The sequence below is a fragment of the Colletotrichum higginsianum genome, chromosome 3 (assembly GCF_001672515.1).
Source record: "Colletotrichum higginsianum IMI 349063 chromosome 3, whole genome shotgun sequence".
In the NCBI taxonomy this organism is placed as follows: domain Eukaryota; kingdom Fungi; phylum Ascomycota; class Sordariomycetes; order Glomerellales; family Glomerellaceae; genus Colletotrichum; species Colletotrichum higginsianum.
In genome coordinates this window covers 1,238,813-1,264,955 of record NC_030956.1, presented here as the reverse complement: position 1 = coordinate 1,264,955, position 26,143 = coordinate 1,238,813, and the positions used below count along the sequence as shown (strand labels likewise).

General features: G+C 56.0%; 10 protein-coding genes across 10 annotated transcripts; 7 read left to right on the top strand and 3 right to left on the bottom strand.

Moving 5' to 3' along the window:
* Positions 1-40: 40 nt before the first annotated feature.
* CH63R_03945 (Acetyltransferase) lies at positions 41-724 on the bottom strand (the record flags this gene model as incomplete). The annotated part of the gene is made up of 1 exon (XM_018298920.1): positions 41-724. The coding sequence occupies one exon, from the start codon at positions 722-724 to the stop codon at positions 41-43; it is 684 nt and encodes a 227-aa protein (XP_018160166.1).
* A 2,384-nt stretch (positions 725-3,108) lies between these two features.
* Positions 3,109-3,825, top strand: CH63R_03944 (uncharacterized protein; the record flags this gene model as incomplete). The annotated part of the gene is made up of 2 exons (XM_018298919.1): positions 3,109-3,216; positions 3,277-3,825. The coding sequence occupies 2 exons, from the start codon at positions 3,109-3,111 to the stop codon at positions 3,823-3,825; spliced, it is 657 nt and encodes a 218-aa protein (XP_018160165.1).
* Positions 3,826-4,913: 1,088 nt separating this feature from the next.
* On the top strand, positions 4,914-6,686 carry CH63R_03943 (uncharacterized protein; the record flags this gene model as incomplete). The annotated part of the gene is made up of 5 exons (XM_018298918.1): positions 4,914-5,051; positions 5,123-5,263; positions 5,328-5,645; positions 5,713-6,053; positions 6,143-6,686. 5 exons carry the CDS (start codon positions 4,914-4,916, stop codon positions 6,684-6,686), a joined length of 1,482 nt encoding a protein of 493 aa, XP_018160164.1.
* A 181-nt stretch (positions 6,687-6,867) lies between these two features.
* On the top strand, positions 6,868-7,081 carry CH63R_03942 (uncharacterized protein; the record flags this gene model as incomplete). Its single annotated transcript, XM_018298917.1, has 2 exons — positions 6,868-6,918; positions 6,950-7,081. 2 exons carry the CDS (start codon positions 6,868-6,870, stop codon positions 7,079-7,081), a joined length of 183 nt encoding a protein of 60 aa, XP_018160163.1.
* A 1,549-nt stretch (positions 7,082-8,630) lies between these two features.
* Positions 8,631-10,151, bottom strand: CH63R_03941 (Berberine-like protein; the record flags this gene model as incomplete). Its single annotated transcript, XM_018298916.1, has 1 exon — positions 8,631-10,151. The coding sequence occupies one exon, from the start codon at positions 10,149-10,151 to the stop codon at positions 8,631-8,633; it is 1,521 nt and encodes a 506-aa protein (XP_018160162.1).
* Positions 10,152-12,798: 2,647 nt separating this feature from the next.
* CH63R_03940 (uncharacterized protein) lies at positions 12,799-13,264 on the top strand (the record flags this gene model as incomplete). Its single annotated transcript, XM_018298915.1, has 2 exons — positions 12,799-12,912; positions 12,962-13,264. The coding sequence occupies 2 exons, from the start codon at positions 12,799-12,801 to the stop codon at positions 13,262-13,264; spliced, it is 417 nt and encodes a 138-aa protein (XP_018160161.1).
* Positions 13,265-15,447: 2,183 nt separating this feature from the next.
* On the top strand, positions 15,448-16,283 carry CH63R_03939 (uncharacterized protein; the record flags this gene model as incomplete). The annotated part of the gene is made up of 2 exons (XM_018298914.1): positions 15,448-15,725; positions 15,830-16,283. The coding sequence occupies 2 exons, from the start codon at positions 15,448-15,450 to the stop codon at positions 16,281-16,283; spliced, it is 732 nt and encodes a 243-aa protein (XP_018160160.1).
* Positions 16,284-19,122: 2,839 nt separating this feature from the next.
* Positions 19,123-19,691, top strand: CH63R_03938 (Small secreted protein; the record flags this gene model as incomplete). The annotated part of the gene is made up of 2 exons (XM_018298913.1): positions 19,123-19,428; positions 19,497-19,691. 2 exons carry the CDS (start codon positions 19,123-19,125, stop codon positions 19,689-19,691), a joined length of 501 nt encoding a protein of 166 aa, XP_018160159.1.
* Positions 19,692-20,378: 687 nt separating this feature from the next.
* On the bottom strand, positions 20,379-23,768 carry CH63R_03937 (Kinesin light chain; the record flags this gene model as incomplete). Its single annotated transcript, XM_018298912.1, has 2 exons — positions 20,379-22,648; positions 22,688-23,768. The coding sequence occupies 2 exons, from the start codon at positions 23,766-23,768 to the stop codon at positions 20,379-20,381; spliced, it is 3,351 nt and encodes a 1,116-aa protein (XP_018160158.1).
* Positions 23,769-24,172: 404 nt separating this feature from the next.
* CH63R_03936 (Rxt2-like protein) lies at positions 24,173-24,435 on the top strand (the record flags this gene model as incomplete). The annotated part of the gene is made up of 2 exons (XM_018298911.1): positions 24,173-24,203; positions 24,242-24,435. The coding sequence occupies 2 exons, from the start codon at positions 24,173-24,175 to the stop codon at positions 24,433-24,435; spliced, it is 225 nt and encodes a 74-aa protein (XP_018160157.1).
* Between the last annotated feature and the right edge of the window lie 1,708 nt (positions 24,436-26,143).

Here is a 26,143-nt window from a genome sequence, read left to right as displayed (position 1 = left end):
ACACGATGCGGCCCGATGCATACGCCGGCCGGCACTCGACCTACTCCGACTTGCCCAGCCCGGTCACGACGCGCCCATAGTCGTCCGCGGCCCTGCCCTCCCTCAGCATGAACACCTGCGTCACGACCCCGCCACCCGGCGCCGCGACTTCCAGCCGATCGAGCGCGCGGAAGCCGTACCGCTCGTAGACGGGGCGGGCCGCCGGGACGGCCTCGAGGAAGGCCAGCAGGCCGTCCTCGTCGGCCCTCTCGCAGCCCCAGCGCAGCAAGGGGCTCGCGGCGCCCTTGCCCTGGTGCTCGGTCCGGCAGACGATGAGCTCGAGGTAGTAATGCGGGACGTCGGCCATGATCTCGGCGTGGCGCCGGTTGATGCCGCCGAAGAAGCGGTCGGCGAAGGCCGGGTCGCCCTCTTTCGGCCAGGCGTCGATGGCCGGGGGCGGGTGGACGTTGGGCTCGCCGGCGGCGGCGGCGGCGGGACGGACCCATTTCGCGCAGGCGATGGGCTGGTCGGGGGATTCCGGGGCGTCCGGGTCCGTCACGACGAGCCAGTGGGCGCGCGGGTCGGCCATCTCCTCCGTGAAGGAGGCGGCGATGAAGTCGCGGCACGCGGGCGAGGACGCCGGGAAGCAGGCCATCGCCACCGGGTTGTCGTGGAAGGCGGAGAAGTAGATGGCGGCGAGGTCCGGGACGTCGGCCGGGGTGGCCGGGCGCATCGTGAGCGGCATGGCGTGGTGTGTTGATGATGTAGAACTCGGGGTTTGTCATGTGGTTGTGGAATATAGATCGATAAACGGACTTGGTTCTACATCTGCGGTTGGAGAAGTGTACGAGGAGGCCGGCGGCGGCTCATTGCCGGAATCTTATGCGCTCGTTTGTCCGCGTTCTCGCGAATCGCCAGGTTGTTGGCGCAAAGTTCTGCCGGATCGAGGGAAAACGGCGCATACAGCTGCTTGTTTAGGCCTCGGGGCCTGGTGGATGGATGGATGCGCGGGAAGTTGAGTCGGGAAGGATAGTTTCAACTCGCTCACTATGAAGATGGATCGAACTTGTCAAGTCTCGAAGGGGTGTGTGTTACTGTCAAGGAACAGGCAAAAGAAGGCTACATGTTATGTATGCATGGTTTGGGTACACGAGACGGAACCCAGCGAGGGAGGGAGAGGACGAGAACCAGCAGACTTGTAGGAAAGCCGCGCAAACTCCCTCAAAAAAGCAAAAGATGAACCAGTTTACGACAGAGATGAGATTTGAACTCATGCGGCCGAAGCCATGTGATAGCGATTCGAAATTCGAGTCACACCCATTAACCACTCTGGCACTCTGCCATGATTGGATGAGGATGAAGCGGGGGAGTAGAGTCTATATTCCATGCCCGACAGTACCCGAGACCGGGTCGTGAGTCGATTGTGGGCTGTGGTGACGTTAGGCGGGGGTGGGCAAGTTAACGGTTCCTCGCATAGCTCATGTTTGCTTTTGAGATGTTGAAAATTGCAGGACATTCACTCTACTTGCATTCTTTTGTCTTGGTTTTGTCTTGTAAGTGTAGCTGTAGGAGCATTGCAGCTTGCACGGATTACCTGGGCAAATCTTGGGGTCTTCCATGAACTAATATTTTGATCGACAGTACAGGTAATTTCATCCTGACCCCAAACGTACAAACAGCTCATTGCTTTGAGCATCGTACTGTACCGGCAGTAACACGTACCGTAGGACTCAAGGTTCAGGGAGTACTCGTTCGTTAAAGTGGTGCACAGATCACACCACAGACTCTCGACCAGTAGAGAAAAGCAGGATGATCCCTCCCAGGACTTTTAATTACCAACCAACCATTCATCTTTTAGGTTACAGAAGGAAGACTCTGATCATCGTCAGAGTCCTAGATTCATTCTCTACTGTGCCCAATCCCATCTGTTTGTGTGGTGAATCAGCTGAATCGACTGGGTGTGCATCGAGCTATTACACGCTGGCGAGTATAGGTAGTGGGATGCTTCTCAGGTTCTTGATTTGTTCAACGGCTCGCTGGAGCAGAAAGCGGAACGAACACCATCTCTAAGAATGTAACCTTAAGAGGTTTGTTTTCCCCACTCGCCTCTCGCCCCCGTCTGTACTTCTGGGGTCCAGACCCTGGAACCGTTACCGACCTGTGGCGCAACCGGCGCCGGCTTGAACGCTCAAGTTCCAACTGCCACATCGAGACCAAAGGAAATGCAGCTCGAATGATACCTTCCATTAGCGGTAAGCACGTTGTGGGACGTTGGTTACGGATAGTTCGGAAGCATAAATGCAAGCTTAAAACCGGCTGGTTGGCTTTTTCAAAGCTTCCAAGCACGACATCAGCGGGCGGGTTCGTTCATTGGTGACTGCCGTGGGTAACGAACATTTGGACGAGAGAGGAAGAGATGCGATACTCATGTCCAACTAGCCAAGTGCCTCGTCTTCGGATTTGCGGCTACCGACACAAGGACCAGCTCGTAGAAGTAGGTCGGCGCCCCCGATCTGGTGAGACCCGCGGCAACCCAAGGAGTACGACGACTGAGATGGGGATCGAATGGTCGCGTAGGGAGAGGTCCTGGTCGTTCCACCTGTTGATTTGGAGATTACAACGCACACGACCGACCCTAGGGCACTAGGGAGGCCTTTGGAGAAACGACCCGATCATTCGGCTCAGCCGAGCACGAGGCGGACACGAGGAGATTGCCGCAGGCTTCGTTCAACCCAGGCAGTGAGTGAGTGGTCTAGGCGCCTAGAACAGGGGTGCGGGCTGGCTGCGTAGGCGCGGTCCAAGCCTACGAGAATGGTTACGCAGAGTTCTCGCTCCATGTACGCATGACTGAGCCTATTAACACTACCTTGTCACCGTCTGTAAGAATCGGCCAAGAGCCGGAGCTCACCGAAAACACTGTGCCTTCTAAAGGAAAATTGACCACCCAAACTTGAAATGACCAAGAACTCAATTATAGCACCTTCAGTAGAGAACTTTGTCTTTTAGCCTCTCCTTTTGCAAGTAGACTGCTACCTTGGTTCTTTAAAGAGTGTAAAGACCACCGTCAGCATTGCTAATGGCGGACTGTTCCAGCATCTAGATCCTGCAACCATCTCTGCAGTTGCAGCCATGCTCTTGGGCAACATCAACCGGAACTCAATTTTCTTGGCCCTGGTGTATCTGTGTGCCAGCGGCCAAGGAGCTCGCATCGTAATTGGCTATCGTGTAGTCGCAGAAGTAAGCCGGTTTTTGGTGCAAACTTCAACTCGACTGCGTTTGCTGACCGCATCATTGCAGGCGGAAGCCCGTATAATCAATGATAGAAACGCCCCGTTCAGAGATCCGGCCCGCGACAGCGAGTTTGGAAGCCAGATTGGCAATGGCGTTTACCTGGGTAAGGCCATCACCCGCGCGAGTTTGCCTGCGGTCACGCATGGTTGGATGACTACTGACCAGCACATGTCCGCAGTCGACAAACCAGGGGGATGGCGAGAGACTCGGGGGAGAACAAACTACCACTGCGTGTTCAAGGCAGACGAAGACAGATTCGACGATGCCGCCAAAGCCTGGGTTCCGTCAGACTACTGGGATAAGGGCGAGGCGTCCATTGCGCGGTATATCCGGGGGTTCGATGAACATCCAGACGAGACGGTACGCATCTCGTACATTGCTGGCTACGGGGAAGCTTTGCAGATGCTCCTGCCGACCAGAATGGTGAATGCGGACACGCTAGACTTCTACGCTAGGTGTTTCCCATCAAGGGCAGAACTGATGGCGTATGAAAACGAGAGTGTTGACTGGACGGATTGGAATCTTTATGGAGAACCTGGTGAGCCTGAATGGTAGAATATTGGGGAGTCAAGATGGGTATTGTATCAAAAAGTAACTGGAACAGTAATTGTTATGTTGTTTATAGCTCAGATGTAGATATGGGCAGCCTCTTTTCTTTTTTTGGATAAATAAATAAAACTCGGCCTTGAGCAGCACTTTTCTCATGCTCCCAAGGCCTCGACTCTAATTTGACAGATACCAACAGAAAGCTCCGAGTTGTAGGCTGGTTACCCCCTCACGACGTACATGTGCGACCAGGTACATGGCCTCGTATGCGGTGACATTGCCACCTGCAGCATCCTTGTCGTCTACTCCAGCCGATTGATACGGTGATACCCTGTTGACTGACGTACCCAAGTTCGCTTGTCAAGTAACATAAGGGACAGCAAGGCCAGTCCAGCGGGCTGGCTACCGAACATTATCAGCTTCCACTTTCAGTCATGAAAACTCCGCTTCGCAGTTTTCATTATGCGGGGTTCAATCTTTTTATTTTCCCTTCTTCTTTTTTTCCTGGTTGCTCTTGTCCAAAGACTCTGGCGATGATGGTAGACCAATAGTGCCAAGAGCTTGCGACATCTTTCCGACCTTCCTCTTTCATCCCCGGCCGGCCGGGTTCGCGATGCGTATGCCGGTCAGACGAGAGCCACCCACACCGCCGAGGAGGATGGGGGGGATGGGGGGGGAGGGGGGAACAAAGCCCGGCCGGTACTTGCTGGCAACACACTTACACCACTTTTGATGGCCTTATTCGAACGACGTTGTCGCCATCGCTTGGCCTTCTGCAGATCGTGCATGATGACGACGGGGGGTTTGCTGATGGGACGAGATGCGGGCGTGTTGCAACCCCCGCGGCGGCCGGCCGCTCGCTGCGTGCTGGGACTTTTGAAATGCGCGTTAAATATCGCACTTCTTGAGTCGAGGCGCGTTGAGGGCCGTTGCATGGTGGCCGTTGCGTGGGTATATAGCCATGACGAGTTCCCCCCTTCCGTTCGCCCTCAGTGACCAGGACTCTGCTCGTCACCTCTGTAAAATAGAGTCTTGACTTGCCTGGTAACCTCGGACTCTCTCCTGGCTGTTTTACCTGCGTTCGCCCAGCCGTCAAGATGAGAACGGCTCACTTGGCTCTCGCCGTCGGTGCCCTCTCGGGGGTCACCGTTGCCAAAGAGCTGGAGCCCAACGCCGAGCTCTCGGCTTGGTACAACACCGGCGCTGCCCATCAGGAGAACATGGAGTACAAGGCTGTAAGTCAGGGGTCATACAGTTGAAAAAAGGAAGAGCCTACTTTGTCCATGTTGCGACTAACACCGCGTAGGCTCAATGGGAACAGGCCGAGGCCGAGGGCAAGTTCGACTCGACTCAATGGACGGGGCGCGTCAAGGACTACCTCGCCTGCAAGGACGGCAAGGTCGAGATCGTCAAGGGAGATCCCCTCCAGACCTTCCGATGCAAGGATGTAAGTGATGCCCAGGACGGAACCAACGCGGCACGAATCATCCGCGCAACGTACTTGCGGCCAGGGAGCTCTGCTCACACACATATACCACCAGCTCGACCTCTACGACTTCCAGCCTCACGCGGCCTTTGGCAACTCCACCGGCAGGGGCTCCGGCTCCTGGGGCTGGACATCGCCGGACGGCAGGGAGTTCTTCGCCATCGGGCAGCGGGACGGCACGGCGTTCGCCGAGATCTCCAAGAAGGGCAAGCTGATCTACCTCGGCACGCTGCCGTACTACTCGGAGCCGAGCATCTGGCGCGAGATCAAGACGTACAAGAACTACCTCGTCGTCGGCAGCGAGGCCCCGGGCCACGGCATCCAGTTCTTTGACCTGCGCAAGGTAAGCGGCTCTCCACATACTTTGCCTTCAGTAGTACACTTGGCCTGGGCTTACACGGACACGATAGCTCCTCACCATCGACCCCAAGAACCCCGTCGTCTTCTCGAACCAGAAGGACCTGACGGCGCACTGGACCGAGGCGCTGCCTCTCGGCCGCAGCCACAACGTCGTCGTCAACGAGGAGAAGGGCTACGCCGTCGCCGTCGGCGCCCAGCCGCGCCGCAACCTGCCCTGCGACTCGGGACTGCAGTTCCTCGACCTCGCCGACATCACGAACCCCCTGTACCTGGGGTGCGCCGCCGGCGACGGCTACGTCCACGACGCCCAGTGCATCGTGTACCGCGGGCCCGACGTGAAGTACTGGGGCCGCGACATCTGCTACGGATACAACGAGGACACCTTGACGATGTGAGTCCAGTCATATTCATGCTTCTCTCGTTCCGATAACCACCACCACACTAGGGGGTGAATGGAAGATGGTTACTGACCAAAACCAGCTACGACGTCACGCACAAGAACTCGACCAACATCATCTCACGCACCAGCTACGAGGGCGCGACCTACACGCACCAGGGCTGGGTCTTCGACCCCAACTGGCAGGACTTCCTCATCCTCGACGACGAGATCGACGAGCGCAACAAGACGGGCCCGGCCGCCGACGGGTTCCCCGTGACGTACTTCTGGGACATCCGGTCGCTCGAGCGGCCCAAGCAGACGGGCATCTTCAAGGGCACCGTCCGCAGCGTCGACCACAACCAGTTCGTGCACCGCGGGCTCGCGTACCAGAGCAACTACGGCGCGGGGCTGCGCATGCTCGACGTCTCGTCCGTCCGCTGGGACCCGACGGCCAAGCACGTCCGGGAGGTCGCCTACTTTGACATCTTCCCCGAGGACGACGGCGAGCCGGGCGGCGGCGTGACCAACTACACGGGCACCTGGAGCCACTACCCGTACTTCAAGAGCGGCTTCGTCGTCATCAACACCATCGAGCGCGGCGTGTGGGTCGTCAAGAGGTCGAGCCCGTGGTGGTGGCCCTGGTAGAGCAGAGCGGTCGGTCGTGGCCAGACACGTTTGCGCATTGCGCGTGTAGTCGGCCGCTGTCGTGGACGAGGAGGGACGTGAACGGATGACGTCCGTAAAGAACCCCATTACTTCTCTGTAAATAGTACACCAAATGCAACAACCTTTTTTCCTCTTTTTCCTCTCAAATACATCGATTACTATGGCAACAGTAACTTGCATGCTGGAGTCGGGGCGTATCTTCAGAATAGAGGTAAGTCAACAAATAGCCCACACTCTGTCAGGCTGTACAAGCCATCAACGAGACCAAGAGTTCCAGTCAGACTCTCTGCGTTGTTGAAAGTCGTCATGTCGTCCAACATGCTATGAAGACTCGGCTACAGGAACTGGTTTGTTTTATTGCTGTGGCCGCCTGAGTTCCACATCCAACACGTCCATCCAGTATCTTTGACTCTCCGCCGTGAGGTATTGAGTATTCTGTTTATCAGATGACGATACTGGCGTGGAAACCAGCACGAATAATGCTCCTATGCATAACCTCTGTAGGGAAACTAGACATGGTCTTCTCCAGGCTCGGCTTGTATCGGCTGATCGTGAGTAAACGGCGCCCTTTGGCTGTCATTAGCATCAGTCATAGCTTGGCCATCTCGCCCCACAACGAGTCATCTTCGACCTGTTGTTGAACTGCAAGTGGTTTCGTCCTGTGGAACACATATCGAGCCCAAGAACTCGCAGAATACTCGCCAAAACCTCACTACACTCCCGCCACCATGAGCAACGATCTCGCCCAAGAGCTGAAGCGGCTTCACACGCCCGCGTCGCCCATCGTCTTCGCCAACGTCTGGGACCTAGCCTCCCTCAACGCCGTCCGGTCCCTCAACACGCCCGAGTCCGCGCCCGTCAAGGCCATCGCAACCGCGTCCTGGGCCATCGCGGCGGCCCTAGGCGTCCGGGATGAGGACCTCACCCTCGAGCAAAACATGGCCGCCATCGCCCAGATCGCGCCCGCCGCGACCGCCGCCGGCCTACCCCTGTCCGTCGACCTCCAGGACGGCTACGGCGAGCTGATTGAGGACGTGGTCGCGTCGGCGGTCGGGCTCGGGGCCGTCGGCGCCAACATCGAAGACAGCATCCCCTCGGCCGGGTTCGGCAGGGGCATCGACGGCTCGCTCTACGGACTCGAAGCGCAGGTCGTCCGGTTGAGGCGGGCGCTGGCGGCGGCGCGCGCGGCAGGGTGCGCCGACTTCGTGCTCAACGCGCGCTGCGACGTGTTCCGGCTCGAGCCGTACTGCGCTGGCGACGATGAGACGGCGCTGAGGGAAGCGGCGCGGCGCGGGCGGGCGTACTTGGAGGCCGGAGCGACGACGGTGTTCTTCTGGGGCGGCTCGGGGCGGGGACTCCGGACGTCGGAGGTCCAGGTGCTCGTCCGGGAGCTCGGGGGCCGCGTCGCGGTGAAGCTCGGGGACGGGCCAGGCGCGCTGTCGACGGCGCAGCTGGCCGAGATGGGAGTGGCGAGGATCAGCGTCGGGCCGAGCCTGTATCTCGTGGCGATGGAGGCCGTCAAGGATGCGGCGAGGAGGATTCTCTCGGGGGGGACGTTGGCAGCGTGAGCCATGTTCAGTTCGTATGGTCAGTTCGTGTGTCACGCAACGACTGCCGAGATTATTGTGAGGCTTTGGGAGTCTTTTCTTGTTCATGAAGAATGCATGCCGCTTGACGCACGCACCAATTTTGGTCAATTTTATATATACAGTTTTGTTTCGGTCAACCGATCCATATGTTTCTGGATCAGAGAAGAGAGAGAACATCAGACCACGCGCACTCGAAGGAGTACACTTCTCCTTCACCTCTGTGAGATATGTACAGTAGTGATAAACAACACAAAAGAACAAAGTGTGACCTCCAGAGGCCCGTGTGCCAACCTCCAGCTAGCAACAACAACAACATCATCATCATCACACAAACTTAGTTGACGGCAGCGGGCGGCTGCTGGCCCGGCAGGGGGATGCTCTGCGGGTGGGCGGTGAAGATGCCCTCCGGGTCGTAGACGGTCTTGAGCTGCTGCAGCTTGGCGTAGTTCTTGCCGTAGAGGCGCTCGCTCCACTGGTCGACGGCCAGGGCGGTGTCGCGGTAGTTGACGAAGCCGCGCAGGGGCACGCCCTCGGCGGCGAGCTGCTTCTTGAAGGGCTCGAAGCCGTCCTGCATGTACTGGATGCCGTCGGCCGGGAACTCGGTCAGGCCGGCGGCGAGGCGGCCCTCCCAGCGGATGAGCCAGAGGCTGTTGGCGTGGGCGAAGGAGGTGTCGTCGTCCGACAGGGTGCGGGTGGGCTCGCCGCCCCAGAGGTCGATGAAGCCGAACTTGGTCAGGTCGGTACGGTTGAAGGCGACGGTGGTGAAGTTGTAGAGGGCGGTGGCCGAGGCCTTGGTGAAGGGCTGGTCCTCGCGGAGGACGAGGGCCTGCAGGTAGAAGCTGCGCGGCGGGAACGTGTCGACGGGGATGTCGATGGAGGGCGTGGCGACGTTCTCGACGGCCCAGAAGTCCTGGACGGTGCGGTCGAGGCGCGTGCCGGCCGGCAGCTTGGCGACGAGGGGCGCGAGGATGTCGTCAAAGTCGTCCGGGTTGCCCCAGTAGAAGCCGGAGCCGGTGTAGGGCGGCGCCGTCAGGGACCAGCGCATCGTCAGCTCGTCGGGCCACTGGCCGGTGAGGTAGTGGTCCTGGATGGCGAGCAGCGCGTCGGCGCCGGCTTCGAGGGAGTTGTCGGTGAGGGTGATGGTGTAGTTGATGGCCTGCGGGTGCTCGGGCTTCCAGGTGCGGGTGGTGAGGCTCAGGATGATGCCGTAGGAGCTGCCGGCGCCCTGGAGGGCCCAGAAGAGGTCCGGGTTCTCGGTGCGCGAGGTCTTGACGACGGTGCCGTTGTAGAGCATATAGGTGGCGCCCTCGAGGAAGTCCATCGGCGTGCCGAGCATGCGGGACAGCGAGCCGAAGCCGCCGCCGATGGAGGAGCCGACGAGGCCGACCATGTTGGCGCGGACGTGGGGGAAGCGGGCGCCGTGCGTCTTCCAGAGCCAGCTGACGACGGGGCTGACGAGGCCGCCGCCGCCGTAGGTGAGCAGCCCGGAGGCCTCGTCGTAGCTGACCTCCTGGAAGTGCGTCATGTTGACGGTGAGGCCGGCCTCGGGCAAGCTGTAGGAGCCGTAGCAGTGGCCTCCGTCGCGGGCGGCGACGCGGACCTTGGCCTCCCGGGCGCAAGCGAGGGCGGCGGCGACCTCCTCCGTCGTGCGCGGCCAGGCGACGCCGGCCGGGGTCGGCGTGATGCGGCGCTGCCACGAGCGGACGTCGTTGGGGAACGAGGCGTTGGTCTCGGGGAACGACGTGATGAGGCCGGCCGTCTCGAGGCACGTCTCGAGGTTCCCCTGGACCTGCGCCTGGGCGCACGAGGCGAGCGTGGCCGCCGCGAAGGCGGCGAGACCGGAGAGGCGGACCATGGTGGGTTTAGCCGGTGTGTGTAGTGTGTGCAAGCAAAAGAGAAGATGGGTTTAATGAAAGACTAAAGTTAGAGAAGACGATGAGCTGGAAGGGTAGCTTATCGAGTACAGGAACGGCCCCCAACATGGATGACTGCGCAGCTTTCCTTTATATGTATGCTCACTGAGTTTATGAGTCTGGCTGTTCCTGTTCCTGCTCCTGCTCCTGCTCCTGCTCCTGTCTCCCCTTTCTTTACCCCTCCACCCTAATTCAACGCATTCTATCAAGATTTCTTGGCACCCTCTAGATGGACCACGCCTACCGGGGACATTTCGACAATAACGGAGCCGTCCGCATTCCAATGGATGGATGGATGAGCTCGACCGGAAGAACCGGACACTGGATGAACCGAGACCGATCGGAAAGGGGAGTGGGGTAGAGAGAGAGAGGAGAGAGAGGGAGAGAGAGAAACATATGATCATCGGCCGCCCGCAGCGAGTCCACCGCGCCGGCCTGTAATCAAGCTGCAGAAACCTTCTTAAATTGTTTCCCGGCTTGCTATTCAGATAGAGTTCGGCCCTCGACCAGGGATGTCCCAAGCCGGCGGGCTCGGTCGAGTCATTGATCCCTGCAGACTGAAGGAATCGGGGCTGTAGAAATGGGCATTTCTGCCCACGATGCGACCGTCTTGGAGGGGGCTAGAGAGAGAAACATGGGCTTGGAGAAGCTGTTCTTAGCTGGACCTTGCTTGTTTAGGGGGGAAACTAGCAAATAGCAGGGAACTCTACCAGTTGTTGGGATGGAACATTACCATCGGCGCAGTGCCATGATGCATCGCGACGCCAAGTCCGGCTACCCCTTTGGCCATATTACCGCATGGCATTACAGACTCTGCGCCTCGGAGGCATGGGATGGAAATTCGCACCATACAGATGTCTACGACGACGACGACGACGACGTGACCTACAAACGTGTTCCAGGGGTAGTCCGCTTTCTACCCAAGGCGAGTGAGTGTGTTACATCTCAATGAGATGGATGGCGCATGCTTGATGTTGGACGAGTGTGCGGGCAACGTAGCCAAATCATCCAACCTGCAAGCTTGCTAGCTGTTGTATAGGTAGTGGAAAAGTTGACAAGCTAGACGGGGTCACAGGCTCATCTCGTTGCTTCCAACAGCCCCGGAAGCTCTACGCGTCATCAAACCCCCCTGCCGACATGACATAGTAGGGGATAATGGCAAAGTGGTTCTACGGCGGGCAGACAGACTCTATAACAACTTTATGGATCTCCGCCAATCACAGCGACAGGACCCACCAGTTCTTCTGACTACGGGTTGTGTAGTGTAGTGGTTATCACTCCAGATTTTGATCGCATCAATAATTCTGGTAACCCCGGTTCGAGCCCGGGCACGACCTTTCGTTTTGTCTTTTGCAAAGTGTCTAGAACTCTTCCAAAGGACGACAGCTGGTTTGTCTTTTGTTTGGTCTTTTGATCTGACCCAAACTTGTCTTGGGGGAACTTGCTGCGACCTTTTTACTCCGTCTCCTCAGCTAGGTTAGTTAGCCCGCACTCGTCTCTTGAACCTGCACCCAACAAACTGTTCCACTTTGAATTTGGCTTCGAAATAGTTCCTGGGGCCCCAAGGATGCTTAAAAGTTTAAACCTCGCTTGTGTCCCCCAATATCATCCCTCGTGATATATCTGCGGGCTCGCGTAACTAAGCCTTCCATGCACCGTCCCTCTCATCACCCAAGGTTCAGTTAGTCTTGGCTCTATCCGTTCGTATATGTCTTCCCCCCCATCTTGGCATGGTCTTGTTGGCGATGGTGATGTTAAAGACCATTTGGGGTGTTTGTCCAGGTCAGTCACCCAAGCACTAACTCTCAGTCGCCTTGCGCCCCTTTCCTTCCGTGTTACCATGTTGTGTATCTGTGCTTGGCTGCACATCTCAGCATTCCAAGACACATCTAAGAGGCAGTCCCCAGACCAACACCTGCGATCGCCGCAAGCATTAATCCTCGCTTCCGTTCCTACAACACCGCCCGCCGGAGGATCCCTGCATTGGCCTCGTGCACAGTCCGCCCAAAAGCCCTCTCTTTTCACGGGATGGCTCCATGCCTTCCGCTTGACCTTCATACATCGCGCCCCGGTCGACGGTAAGACGATGGTTGGTGAGTGGGTTGCGGGCAGAAACAACTCAAATCCGTTCAGGTGTCGACACCGAGGACCTGAAGCAGACTCAAACAAGACCGGTGATTCGCAGTGAGGCAAGTCTGTCAGGAGAGGGGACACTGCAACTTCACGTGCGGGGAGGCGAAGATGCACCTGTCTTCACCCACAGGAAAAGGTGATGATCTGAGTGGAATGGTCTGAGGATCGTCCTGAAAACTGCTGGTATTATGTCAGGACTAATCTGACTTAGAAACCATTATATATGCTGGAGAGGTCGATCTATGTCCACAGTCGGGTAGCCAGGGACTGTGTCCATCCTGTCGCAGCCGACCTCTTGGCCACATGCAAACCTACTTTCGTTCACTTCCTCCATGATCTGGCACTCCACTCTCTCCTGGATTCGAGAATGACGGAGTTCAAGTCATCCAAGCCTAGATCCTACTCAGAAGTCGATCTCAAGAGCACCTGACCCCAGCTACTTTAAATGCCTCCAACATGGCCTCGGTGTCCTCGGGCCGGCAACCATCGGGGGCGACATGTTGCTGGTCCTCGCCGCCCTCGGCTTTCTCCTCTTCCGGTGGCTCGGCAAAGGCTCCACATACGGAGACGGTAATTCTGCTCTCCGGGATGGATCATGCTCGACCAGCACGTCATCCAGGCCGTCACCCTGCCCGCGGTCCTCCTGGGATTCACCATCAAGGCGGAGGCTTTCATCTACACCAGCCTCATCGCAGGCATTGTGCTCGACAGACACAACATTCCTCTGTCACGGGTCGCCGAGATACAAGTTATCCGTTTGACGAACGACAGGCCTCTGAGGCTGGCATGGCTTCTCGTCACGTCAGCCCGGAGTTCGGCTTTGCAAGTCGGACTTGCCATCCTTCTTCTGCTCACCACCCTCGTCGTCCACTTTTACTTTGGGGCTCTGTTGTCTGAACCTGGGCCTGACGTCTCTTGCTGAAGACATCAGGAGCATAACTCTGAGAAAACACATGAGCCCCGAGTTGTCTCGCTGAACGGCCACATGAACGAATGCATTCTCCGATCGACTGCCTACACGCCCTTTGGCAAAGCGTCTCCGCAGGCGGACCCGAGACCTAAAGAACTCGGACTCAGAGATATATGCATCGTTTAACGGACCTTTCCCCCCTCTTGAAAGCGCAGATAACCACGCTCTGACGATACACGAGGGCCGTGTATGGCTTCGAATCCCTCTTCTTGTGTATGCATTTCTCAGTCTCGGCGGCTCTCTCGGTCTTCATGCCACCCCCCTTTTCGGACACGGGACCTTTCTACCTATCCGCAACCAGCAACTTGTCATACGAAGCCACGTTCCGCGATGCGGGCTTGCCGTTGCCGGTGGACCGCAATAGAGGAAGTTTCTTCACCTCGAGCATCAGGTGCTCGTTGCAGCAGTTGCAGCTTACCCGGACGCAGACGAATCAGTCGGGCAAAATTGCGCTTGAAGGGGCTGGACTATTTGTTATTCATGGTCGTGTCTAGCGAGGTTTATGACTCCCCTCGGTGGCGCCGAAGACTGACGTGAAGCACAACACCAACATGTTGGATGAACCGCTCTGGTGGTTGCAAACGGTTCTGGGCTAGATCAGCGTTACTAGCCCACGCTTCTCACCGCCTAAAACCGACTCAATCATCAACAACAGCCATGAGTCCGGAGTTGCAGACCCGCCAGCAACTTGCCGCTAGGGTTGTTAGCGTCCACGAACCCACAACTCGACATCGCCAAAGACGGATCAAAGCGTACAACTCCACCACAGGAAAACTTTTCACATTGATAACACCTGATTCCACACTAATCAAGCATCCAATTCCGATCCACAGGTTCTCTGCTTAGGATCATCCTCCGGAAGGGTGGCCGAGTTGGTTATGGCGCCAGGTTAAGGTCAGCTTAACATCTGTTTCCTGGTGGGGCAACCCGCGCGAGTTCGAGTCTCGTCCCTTTCATTTTGTCTTTTTTGGCCGTTCGGAGTTGGCATGGGGTGCATGTAGAGAGAACCTGAGAGCAATTTTGCAAAGCCTCAGTCAGGTCCGAGAGGCGGAGGCAGGTTGTCGTCCGGCTGGCCCTGTTATCTTTTGTTGACGACACAGCTTTTAGTATGTGTATGCCCAGCACGTGTGGGACATACAAAACCCGTCATACCGTCTGCTGTTGTGAAGAGACCACAGGGAGCCGCCGTGTACTGCTACTCGCCGAATGCCATCATTAGAGCCGTCTCCGGTGGCGCCGCATATCCGTCCCGGGACGCCGCCGATGTGGATCGATGCCAGCCAGGCTCAGCTCAGAGGGGACATGTATTCGACGGAGTGAGGCAAAACATAATGGGGCGAGCACTTCTTCGATCCATTCATCGCATGCCAGCGACTTTGGTCCATTCGATGGCGGGATAGCGAGAAGAACCGGAACACATCACTTGTCAACCTGACCTTACATTTCCTCGCAACCAGGATCACCAAATACCACAGTTTTTCACACCGCCACAGTCTTCCAGTCACGCGACAGAGCATCGAGGGTTCCATGTTCCTTCAACCCCTGCGGCACGACCCATCTCTCATTCGACGGGTTATGGTCCCCTGCAGCTGAATAGAGAACTCCCCCGCCAATAGCCTCCCGTGGCGCAGTTTTTAACGAGATTGTCAACTCCTCAAAGAGGTTAACCCCGACGAGGTGAGAAAGAGAGGTCAAAAAGAAGCTCACGTTGGGGGCCGGCCACACGGGGCGAACATGCGGGAGGGCAAGACCATCCACGCCGGGCAAATTGACAGCCAGGGGAGTTGTGAGGGCTGACCGTCCCCCCCAGACATCTCTCCAATCAAGACCTTCGTCTCGTGTCTTTATGCTAGGCAGCAGGGGCGGAGCACGAGGCCTCCATGTCAGTCCGGCCGGATGAAGCCTCTGAAGACTGTGAGCCGGCGGCGGGCCCAAATGACTCTCTATCTCGGAGATCCAAACTGGTGGGAGTGATAAGCACTAGGCTCATCATAAAAGTGCGTGGGCGCCCGCTCTGCCCTATGCCACGAGGGGGACGCGGGTCAGTCTTATTCCCTGGAGCTTGTTCTAACGCCCTACAACAATCAAAGTAGCACGTAAGGGGGCAGAGTCCGCTTGCAAGTCTCGGCCCGGGCATGATGATCCCGGTCTTCCTCCTGGCCGCTGCTGCCGCGTGTCTCGCTCCGGCAGCGGCGCAGTCGCCGTCCACGACGACGGAGAAGTCGACCGTGTGGATGCCGCCGCGGGCCACCAGCGCCGGCGAGAACATCTACGCGTCCGTCATCACGGCGGCGCCATCATCAACCGAGTTCTTCCTCGCCTGCACGACGGCTTGGCAGTCGGCGTCGGCGTGCGCGCAGTTCAGCGGCGTCACGCTGACCTACGGCGACGGCACGATGAAGATTGGCTTCCGGTGAGTTTGTTCTTGTCCGGGGGCACCTCCTTGTTTCACCACGAACACCTCATGATGATACGAGTACATGTCTGTGGAGGAGTGCGAGACTAACACGCTACCAGGTCCGACTCGTACGACTGCAAGCGAGGTGCCTCGGCGACGTGCTCCGTCAGCACGGCCAACGCGGCCAACGCACAGTCGGTGCTCGCCGGCCCCGAGTCGTCGGCGTGGTTCACGGCCATCACCATCGTCGACGGGCACGACAAGCTCAAGAACGCCAAGAGTCAGACACGGTCGACGACGAGATCGACATCGGTGAGCCCAGCGGCGGCGGCAGCAACGACGACAGCTTCTGCGGGCAGCAACGGCAATTGCAAGCGTGCGATCAAGGGCAGCAGCAGTAGCGGCAGCGGCGACGACGGCAACTCTGGCGGCACCAGCGGCAAGAAGCACAAGGACAATAGCGATGGCAGCGGGTGTTCTGCTGCCAGTGGCGGGCCTGGCGAGTCGGCGTGGTCTCTGGTGATGGCGACCGCTGCGGCGGTTGTTGGGAGTCTGGTGACGGTGTTTCTATGAATGAAATGATGTCCTGTGGAATGAGAACATGTTTGAGTTGAAGAGGATTGTCCTGTAAATCTCTTGACTAAGTCGTCATGGATGAGAGAATGCAGATAGAGACTGAGGAGACGACGAGAATATGAGCAAACGACAGACAAATCCAAGAGACCATGACAATAGCCCCTCGCAGCTATCGACCATATTTTCCCTCTTATTTCTCTCCGTCCACGTGCACTCAGTCTCTTGGGACCACCAAAAAGGTTCATCGCTTCTTTTGAGGTCGTTGACCCGGGACAAGCGTGTCTCTGCCGCCCTTATTCGACGTCTCGCAACGGCTATTATTGGCATGGTTGACACACGGGGGGTGGACACGGCCAGACTGCAGACCATCGCTCAAAACTGGCCCCAAACCCGCCCAGAGATTTACAAGATTCAAACGGAAATGAGACACACGCGAACGACATGCGGACGATGGTCCCCGAAATAGGTGCCGTCGCCATTCCCCCCATTCGCAGCGCTTACAGAGACCCTCACTCGGTGGGGTGGAAGGGGGCAGCGATGAAGCCCGTTTCAGTCGCCCCCCTGCACAAGGTTGAGGTTGTCCAAGTTTAGGTGCCACCAAGTCCCACAGCCCAGGGATGTAACTGCGGCAACTCATGACCTAGCGCCCTCTGCCTTGTGCTTATTTCCTTAGCGTTGTGTGTCTTTCCCGGGGTCTGTTCCTGAGACGAGCGCAGTTCTGTCTATCTCTCTCTGTGCGTGTGTGTCTCTTTGTTTGTGTGTCTCTTTCTTTCGAACCCCAGGACTAAATTGTCTGTCACCCATCAACTCGATGACGGCGGGCGCAGGGAAGGACATCCTCGTTTCTGTTCCTCGGAGGAGCGTGTGACCGAAGGCCTTCGGGACGGCTTGTTTCCATCCAAACAGGCTGGGAAATGACAAGTTCATGCCCATCACATGGCCCATCACATGGCCCGACTAGGTTACCACTACTCACACATGAGAAACGTCAAACGAAGAAAAAAAGACAGAGAAAAAAAAAGACGGAAAAAAAAAGAGGGACGCTTGTCAGAGCTGACGTCGAAAAAAGTTTCACGTCGCAGGGGGGCGAGATGGGACGATTTCGTAACTGGGAGAACCTCGGGGGGAAGAAAGAGAGAGAGAGAGAGAGAGAGAGAGGAAGAGCGGAAGATAGCCAAGGCAAACGGAACCGAATGTTGGCGGTATTTTCCTCTTTTTTTCTGGTTGCGGTGTTTGGGATCTCCAAGAGGATCACCGAGCCAAGCGAACCAACGACCAAGAGAACCATCATCACCAACCAAGAGAATCGGCAACCAAGAAACCCCAGAATCGCATCATTTTCTCCATCGCCATCATTTTTGCACCAGTCCATCAGAACAGCCCGCTCCTCACTCACCATTGACATACATCTTCAACCATCTTGCAAGGCTCAAGCAGCCCAACAACGGGAACAAGGGCATGACGGAGGTGGGCACGGGCAAAGCTGATGCCGTTGTCAGATTCCCCTCTCCAACGTCTGGAGCTTAATCTTGGCAGTTAGGTACAGGGGGTCGTGAAACCCCCCTTGAGATGGTAGTGGTGGTGGTGGTAGTGGTGCAGGGGGGGGAACCGTCAATGATCCCGGATCACAGAGTATCCCCCTTCTCTCTCCACCCCCTTTCGGAGCTTTTCCGACCATGAATGGCACCAAAGTCCGCCTATTGAGTCTTGATCACTGATCCCGTATGACTGACAGTTACAGGACAATGCGAACTTGAGTTGAGCATGGAGGGACCCTGGTTCACTCACAACACCCGGCAAGATTTGTTCTTTTCCGTCTCTCTCTCTCATATCTCTCTCTCTCTCTCTCACTTGAACTTTCCCCTTGTCCCGCTCTGGCCAACACGCGACGACCTTCTCCGCGGTCCCATCCTCATCCGTCTCAACCCCGGCTCACCAGCCACATGCCACCCAGCCAGTCCCATTTCCATCTTCTGCCCCCCCCTCGCCAGTCGTGCACGTTCCCGCCTCCCTTGAACGCCTCCACGGAGCCTCCGGAGCCTCGCGGGCCTCGCAAGTCACAACAACCACATACCGTCCCCCCCCGCCCCCTAAGCCCATCCTTACCCGTCCCTCGTCCGATCCGGTCTCCAGTCATCTTCCCGATCGGGCCTAGCATCCGCAGCCGCAACGTCTTGGCAGCTTCATCCAACCCATGCGTCGCGAACCTCAGACTTGACCTACTCCTCCTTCCGCTCCTCCTGCTGCTGTTACTGCCCACTGGCGCATCATGACATCGGCCCTGTCGACGTCTCAACTGTTCGGCCCAAACCCGTGCCATCCCATGTTAGCGCCCACCGGCAGGTCTGGTCTGAAGTTCGTTCGGCCGATTGCGCATCTGTGACAACTTGGCAGTCGGGGGTCAAAGGGGGAAATGGGGACGAAGAGTGAAGCAGTATCACGATATGGAACTTGGGAAAGGATACGGAAGTGGGGAGCAGGAAAGTCTGGTACCGGCCGATCGCGAGCGGCAAACATCCAGGGCGGGCGATGCAATATCGCCCCTTCACCTATGGCCTGCCTGTTGTCAGATCGTCCGAAATAGTCTATAAAGATCAGCTCGATCTTCCTCTTGGTTCCGGTTCTTCTTTCCTCCCCATCACGCTTCACAATCATTTTCCAACCTTTTGCTTCTTCTTCTTTCTTCGCTTCTACAAACAGCTGTGCTGTCTTATTCCTATCTCTTCCAAAGCAACTTGATCACTCTTTCGATCCAGTCCGTCCAGTCTTTTCTCGTCTCTACATCGACTACTTATTTTTAAAAACAACATCAACACCCCCCTTTCCAATCATCAACATGAAGTTCTCCCTCATCGCCGTTGGCTTCGCCGCTCTCGCCGCCGCCGCCCCCCTCGGCGCCCGCCAGGCCAACGTCTTCTCCACCCAGACCTTCAACGACCTCTCCATCAGCGGCGGCACTGCCGGCAACGCCGAGCAGGAGGCCCTCGACAAGCTCTCCGGCCTGCCCACCGACCTGACCCAGGTCAGCGAGGCCGACCTCGACTTCCTCAACAGCGTCAACCAGATCGCCAACGGTGCCGAGAAGGAGGCCTTCAACCCCGCCATCGAGGGCGCCACCGGCGAGGAGGCCGCCGCTCTGGAGGTTCGTCATACCTCCCCTCTCTCACTCTCTTTCTCGCAGCAATTAGCTAACACTTCTCCCCCCCACAGCGCGGCAAGACCAAGAACAAGGTTCTCAAGCTCACCGCCACCATGCTGAAGCTGCAGGCTCAGCAGGCCCAGGGCAAGGACGTTGCCGCCAAGATGGCCGAGGAGCAGAAGAAGCTCGACAACAACATCGCCAAGGACGTCGCTGAGGCCGGCAACGAGTCGACCGCTCTCGACTTCGAGGCCTCCACCGCATAATTGCCCGTCGAGGCATAATCGAAAGCGGTGGTGGACAAGGGGAAGGGGGGTGGATGTGAGAACCGTTCCCTCCCCTCCCTTCCTCCCACAATCCCATGGGGAAAGGGTTGAAAAGGGGAAAAGGGAAAAAAAAGGGTCGATGATCATGAGAAACTCACGAGACGAACAGGCGCTGCGTGCCGGCTCGGATGATCCGATACAAGTGCTGGCCATTTCTTTAATTATTGGGATGTATGGATGGGTACGAGTTAGTACACTCTAATAACCTAAGAGATACAATTAAAAAAACCTTTTCAAAACACTTCCCGTGCTTTTACTGCTCGGTATAAGACGCACTGCAGTCACAAAAGTCTATGATGGGTAACTACGCCTTGCGTTTTGAAGCCTTGATTTTATTCACACTTGTAGTGGTGAAAGAAGCAATGGGCAGTCCCAAATAGGAGCCAGACCGGACCGCTGATCATTGTCGGTTGATTCAGTGTTCCTAGTCAAACTGAAAGTGCATTGCACCCATCAGTGCCCCCATTCTGAATTCAAGGATTTAAGATCACGGTGCCGCTACTGAATGTTACGAAGAGTGTTGTGATAGGAATTTTGCTAGTCAACGCAACGATGAAAAGCCTATTAACTGACTACAACGCAAGTCATAGTTCTCACTTTTTTTACAACTGAAATCTCGTCTTGATTTTATGCAAGATCCTCCTCCCACTTTTTAAGGGTTGAAATGGAGGATATAGTGTCGGGATGATCCTCTCCAAGACAGCGCTGCCGAAGCCGAACGCAGTCGCGCATCAACTGGATTGCCTCTTTCAGCCGGCCTTGGTTCCAGTATGTTAATGCTAGATTTACCATGCTGAGAAGCGTGCTAGGATGTTCATCCCCAAGCACCCTTTTCCTTGCCTCTAGGACCTGTACCTCTAGCTCTTCTGCCTCTTTCAGCCGGCCTTGGTTCCAGTATGTTAATGCTAGATTTACCATGCTGATAAGCGTACTAGGGTGTTCATCCCCAAGCACCCTTTTCATTGCCTCGAGCACCTGTACCTCTAGCTCTTCTGCCTCCTCCAGCCGGCCTTGGTATAAGTATGTTGATGCTAGATTTATCATGCTGATAAGCGTACTAGGGTGTTCATCCCCAAGCACCCTTTTCATTGCCTCTAGGACCTGTACCTCTAGCTCTTCTGCCTCCTCCAGCCGTCCTTGGTTCCAGTATGTTGATGCTAGGTTGTTCATGCTGCTAAGCGTGTTAGGATGTTCATCCCCAAGCACCCTTTTCCTTGCCTCTAGCACCTGTACCTCTAGCTCTTCTGCCTCCTCCAGCCGGCCTTGGTGTAAGTATGTTGATGCTAGATTTATCATGCTGAGAAGCGTGCCAGGATGTTCATCCCCAAGCACCCTTTTCCTTGCCTCTAGGACCTGTACCTCTAGCTCTTCTGCCTCCTTATGCCGTCCTTGGTGTGAGTATATTAATGCCAGGTTGTTCATGCTGGTTAAAGTTTCAGGATGTTGCTTTCCAAGGATTTCATCCCGCAGCTTTACAGATTGGGCTGCACCCTGTTCTGCCTGTGTCCACTGACCGCGATACAGAAAATAGCCAGCCATATGCAGCAAAAGGGTTGCCTTTGCAAGCCGCTCATCACAAGAACCAGTCCCCTTGTGTTGAAGAACGGCATTGGCATGAGGAAGGTAGTCCTGACAGACCTGCCGACTCTCATGATCACCATCGGGATATAGGTCTGACACTATGTCGAGCGCTTGTTCCACACAGCCAGCCAGTCTGCCATGAATTTCCAACCATTTTCGTGTGACTAGCTGTACTAGCCGATGCATATCGATGGTATTGTCTGTTGCCTCTGACACTAATGAAAACGCCTTCAGTGCTCCTAGGGCCTTGGCGATTTTGCTTGCGCTGATCTGCTGTACCTCCGTATTTCTCTGGTTACAGAAGCTGACGATGAACTCTTCGGGAATGCCTTGACGGTCTAGAAGACAGGCAAAAGATAGAAGTTCGCTAGCAAGAGCATCCTGTTGCTGGATCTGATTGAAAGAAACAATCCATGTAGCTGTGAGTGCGTGTGGTGTCTCCGAGTCTCTGCCAACTGCTTCGAATGGCTCGCTCAGTTGTTCAACCAGGTTCTCGTCGCTTTCCTCCAGAAGCTGGATGTATTTGGCGATTGAGATGCTGTTCTCTTGGATGAATGCGGCGGCTTGTGCAATGGCCAGCGGTAGATGTTCCAGCTGAGCTGACAGAACCGAAGCCTCCTCGGCGGAAAACTCGTCGTCGAGCATTGTGTGCAGTAGCTGACCCGTCTCGCTCTCGCTCATCGCTCTTACTTCGAGGAGTGAGTTCCCTCGCACAAACCTGGACGCAGTTTGCTTGTTTCTTGATGTGATGATGATGGATCCGTGTCCACACTCGGGGATGTAGCGTCCTAGTCCACCTTGTGTGTCGGTTGTCGGATTTGTGTTAATGCTGCCAGCCAGGGAATGCGGTGGGAAGAACGGATGCGTGTCGTCGGCGTTGTCGATGACCATGAGCCACCGCCCTCGAATACCTCTTTCTAGCCACGTTTTGACAAGCAACAGTATGTCAGCTTTGGGATCATCGTGTCCAGGAATGCTGCACTCTTGAGCTATGGAGGAGTACGCTTGGCGAAATCGTTCTGCGTTGCTGGCGTGAACCCAAAACACAGAAACATCGGGGTGCGCGTGGTGCAACCAGAACGTATAGGCGAGCGCGATCTGCGTTTTCCTGCATGATGTTAGACGGCGTCGAGGCTCAAGGGAAGCAGCCCACAGTACCCGATACCCCCAAGCCCATAGAGCGCAACTCTTGAGCGTGGTATTGCAGACTGGCTTGCGTGTTGCTCCGTGTGCCCAAAAAGCAGTTTGATCCGATTGAGGGCTTCGGATCGCCCAACGAAGTCCGGGTTTTCGTTGTACGGAACAAGAACTGACGCCTGTTAGCAAAGATCGCGTACTTGGATTATTTTACTTACACCATGAATTGGGAGCCGAATGTCTGTCCATGTGCGTGTAATGCTCGAGAAGTGCCTTTGTCGCCGAAGCCGCTGTTGCTGCAGCAAAATGCTGCCATTTCTTGTTTTTATGACTGTCCGCATAGTCACATACCGCCTTGACGACGACGCATGGAATCACGTCCCATATGCCGGCTCCCTCCATCTCAAAAGCAAGAAGGTCGTGCTCTTTAGCGATTCTGTCGCGGTCCAATCCGGCCTTCAACACAGTATCGGCGGATCCCAAACGCCCGACTAACACTCGAACCTCTTGCGTTGCTATGTCGTTTAGTGTCTGCTTCTCAAATGCCTGCGTCATGGGGCGCATCCTGGGCATGATGCGCGAGTGGTCGCATTGAAGCATCTCGCAGGAAGTAGTCAGGGCGTCTTCGCAAGCCTCCGACTCACTACAGCCACAGCTGGGAGAATTGCGATGACGGTGGAGATAGTCCGGCTCAAAAAGGCGATCTGCTTCGGCAGGACGTCTGTAGAGGTTCTGGTGTCCCTCGTCGGCTGCCCTTTGCTGAATCTGCTCTAGAACCTGGCTGGCTCGTCGCTGCAGGTCGCTGCGGCCATGGAGCGTCTGGAAAGTTGCGACAAGCGAACGGACACCCTGGCTGGGTCTTCCTAGGGTGTCTTCGACGGTGTCTTTTGGGGCGAAGCGGTTGGGATACTTCCGGCCCAGGTCGTATTGCACGATGCTCTTGCTGATGACCACGTCCCCTAGGAAAACCTCGTTGCTTGTCTTGACTCCAGGCACGCCGCCACAGATTCCACACAGGATGGCCAGCTTGATCTCGGTGTAGCTTGATCGGAGGCTGGCCGCCGCCGTCGCCGCGTTCACCTTTCCCATACCAGGGAGGAGAAGCAGAACGACGTTGTGGCCTCCTATCCGGCCGGTCTTGTATGTGTTGCAGTCCCCCGATGCGTTTCTCAGCTCGACTCTATCCTCCTCCCAAATCTCGTCGCAGGCGAAGACAACGGCGTCGTATTCGAGTGGCAGGGCGCATATGACCGCAATCTGGAAGTCTTCGCGGCGTCGCCGCCGACTGTGGCTAGCCATGGCGGGTCGTCAACAGTCGAAGTGGTCTGGATGTTGGGGCAATGATGCTGATGAGCATCAGGCGGCGACCAACGGTAGATCGATGGCTGTCGATGGTTGTCGATGGCATGGGAACGTGGTGTTGATCAAAAGGTAAGACTGCGAAATCAGGTAAAATCAGGCTGGCGCTTACTCCAGGGCGCCGATTGGTTCACGCGGTCTGACTCTGCGCCGAGAGTCTCGAGATTGTCCGGCCGGTCTGGTTGGTATTCATGACCTATGGAGAACGGCACAGTTTCTTCGGCATATTTGCATCTCACACCCGACTGAGATGTAACAAGACGCTACTTATGCATTAAACAGGAATGACAACTGATAGTTTTAAAGCAGGCATCGCATGGCTTGTTGTGAGTGGCCAAGTCAGAATGTCCGAGATGATGGGCTCGATGCCACGGAGTTAGCGGACCGTAACAAATCGCATTGGCCGTCAGTAGCATCGGACACGGTGGACGAGACATTCGCGTACCCGTTCTTCCTGCCGCCGCCAAACGCTCGGCCAGACCGGATTGTGGGTCTTCCGGAGGCCGAGGTCGAGGATATCCGGCGGCTGCTCGCGCTCTACGTGCAGGAGAAGGAGAAGGTCTGCCGTGGGACCACGAAACTACATGAAGGAATCTTGATGTCTTAGACTACAGAAGCTTCGAGTGACATAAACCGAATAGCGGTGGCGTGTATATGTGATTGAAAATAGTTAATCTCTTAGCTAAATCGTCGGGCGAAATGAAACAAGCGAATAAGTGCAATGGCCGGCAGAACACTTGCAGGAGATGGGGAAACACTTGACCAAGATAGCTATGAGTAACTAGTGTTCCTCCAAACTCACCTGATACTGAGTCTAATGCTTCTGTCGTTCCACGTTGCAGTCTCAGGGTCCCAAAGCCGCCTCTGAAGCACAACAGTGTTTCCATGGAAAACTATAAGTCAACATACCCACTTTTGGAACACCCCCTCATTTGGAACACCCAGAATGAAGCTATCCCCAACATCACCACCATCTTCAATTAATTATTGACTAGGCCTAGATGCCACCACAATACAGCTTTCAGCTTCACTAGGGGTATCAGAGTCGCTGGATTCATCTGTGATATCCTCTTTTTCGCCAGCCTCAATCTGAGCCTTCTGGATGTCCTCAATATTGGCGAACTTGGTGTTTGGGTCGATCTGGACTGTCCTTCTTTTCCTTGCTGCAGTATTGGTGACTTGGGCCTGCAGGAGCTCCAGCTTATGCTGGGCAGTAGCCAGCTCATAGGCCTGCTCGCTGAAGCCTTTTTTCACCTTCCGGAATAGAAGGCGTTGAGTGAAGGCATCATTCTCTAGCTCTGTGAATAGCTTCAACTGCCCAGCCAGATCCTTCATCTTCCTTGGCGTCGACCACACTACTGCAGACGACGCAGATGCCCATCCTTCAGCTTCCTTGCCTTCCTTGCCTCCAGACTGCCCTTTGCTGACCTGATCTGAAGATGCTGATGGCTTTGGTGTTGTTGGGAGTAGGAGGGAGCTCATCAGAGGCTTCGCCATAGAGACAGGCCATAACCCTGTCCATTTCCAACCACTTCTGATGTTCTGCATCGTCATACCTGCAGTACGAGCCTTCTGATAACAGCCTATAAAGTTCCTCTTGCCTACAATAGTAGAGTCATTCCACTGACTAAGGTATCCAAGCTCCTTCCTATAGGCTGCCTTTACAGGGCTGAAGACTGACTGGTCAAGTGGCTGGAGCACATGGGAGGTATGTGGTGGTAGGAACAATAGATGGATGTTATTAATATAGCAGAGCCACATAAAGTCCGTCGTTGTGTGACTCCCATGGCCATCAACAACCAGCAGTCTGGCCTCCTCCTTGCCCTCCTGGCCCTCCTTGCCCTGGGAGGCAGTCTGAGGGATAGTCTGAGGGATGAAGACCTTCTGCAGCCATTCAACTGCAGTGTCGTCTGTAGTCCATCCATTCTCTGTTGCAGTGAACTGCCATCCTTCATAAGGGCCAAGGTCTAGAGGAAACCACTGCTGCTGGACTGTCTTGCCCTTATATATAATGAGGGGATCAAGGGCATGGCCCAGGGCAGAGATGCATTCGATGATGGATACCCATGCCCTTGATCCAGGCTGTTTCTTGCGTACAGACTTCGTCTCAGACATGCCCAGCACCAGCCCATTAGATCCCTGGCCCTCAAGGATACCAGTCTCATCCATGTTGTATCTATTGGATGGTTTAATGCCCTTGACCTCTGGTATGGCGAGGAGTTTGAACCAGTCCCTGATAACCTCAGTAGATGCTCCATTAACACGTCTAGAGTCAATAAGGCGACTTCTCTGGACCTTGATAGATGGGTTTCTCT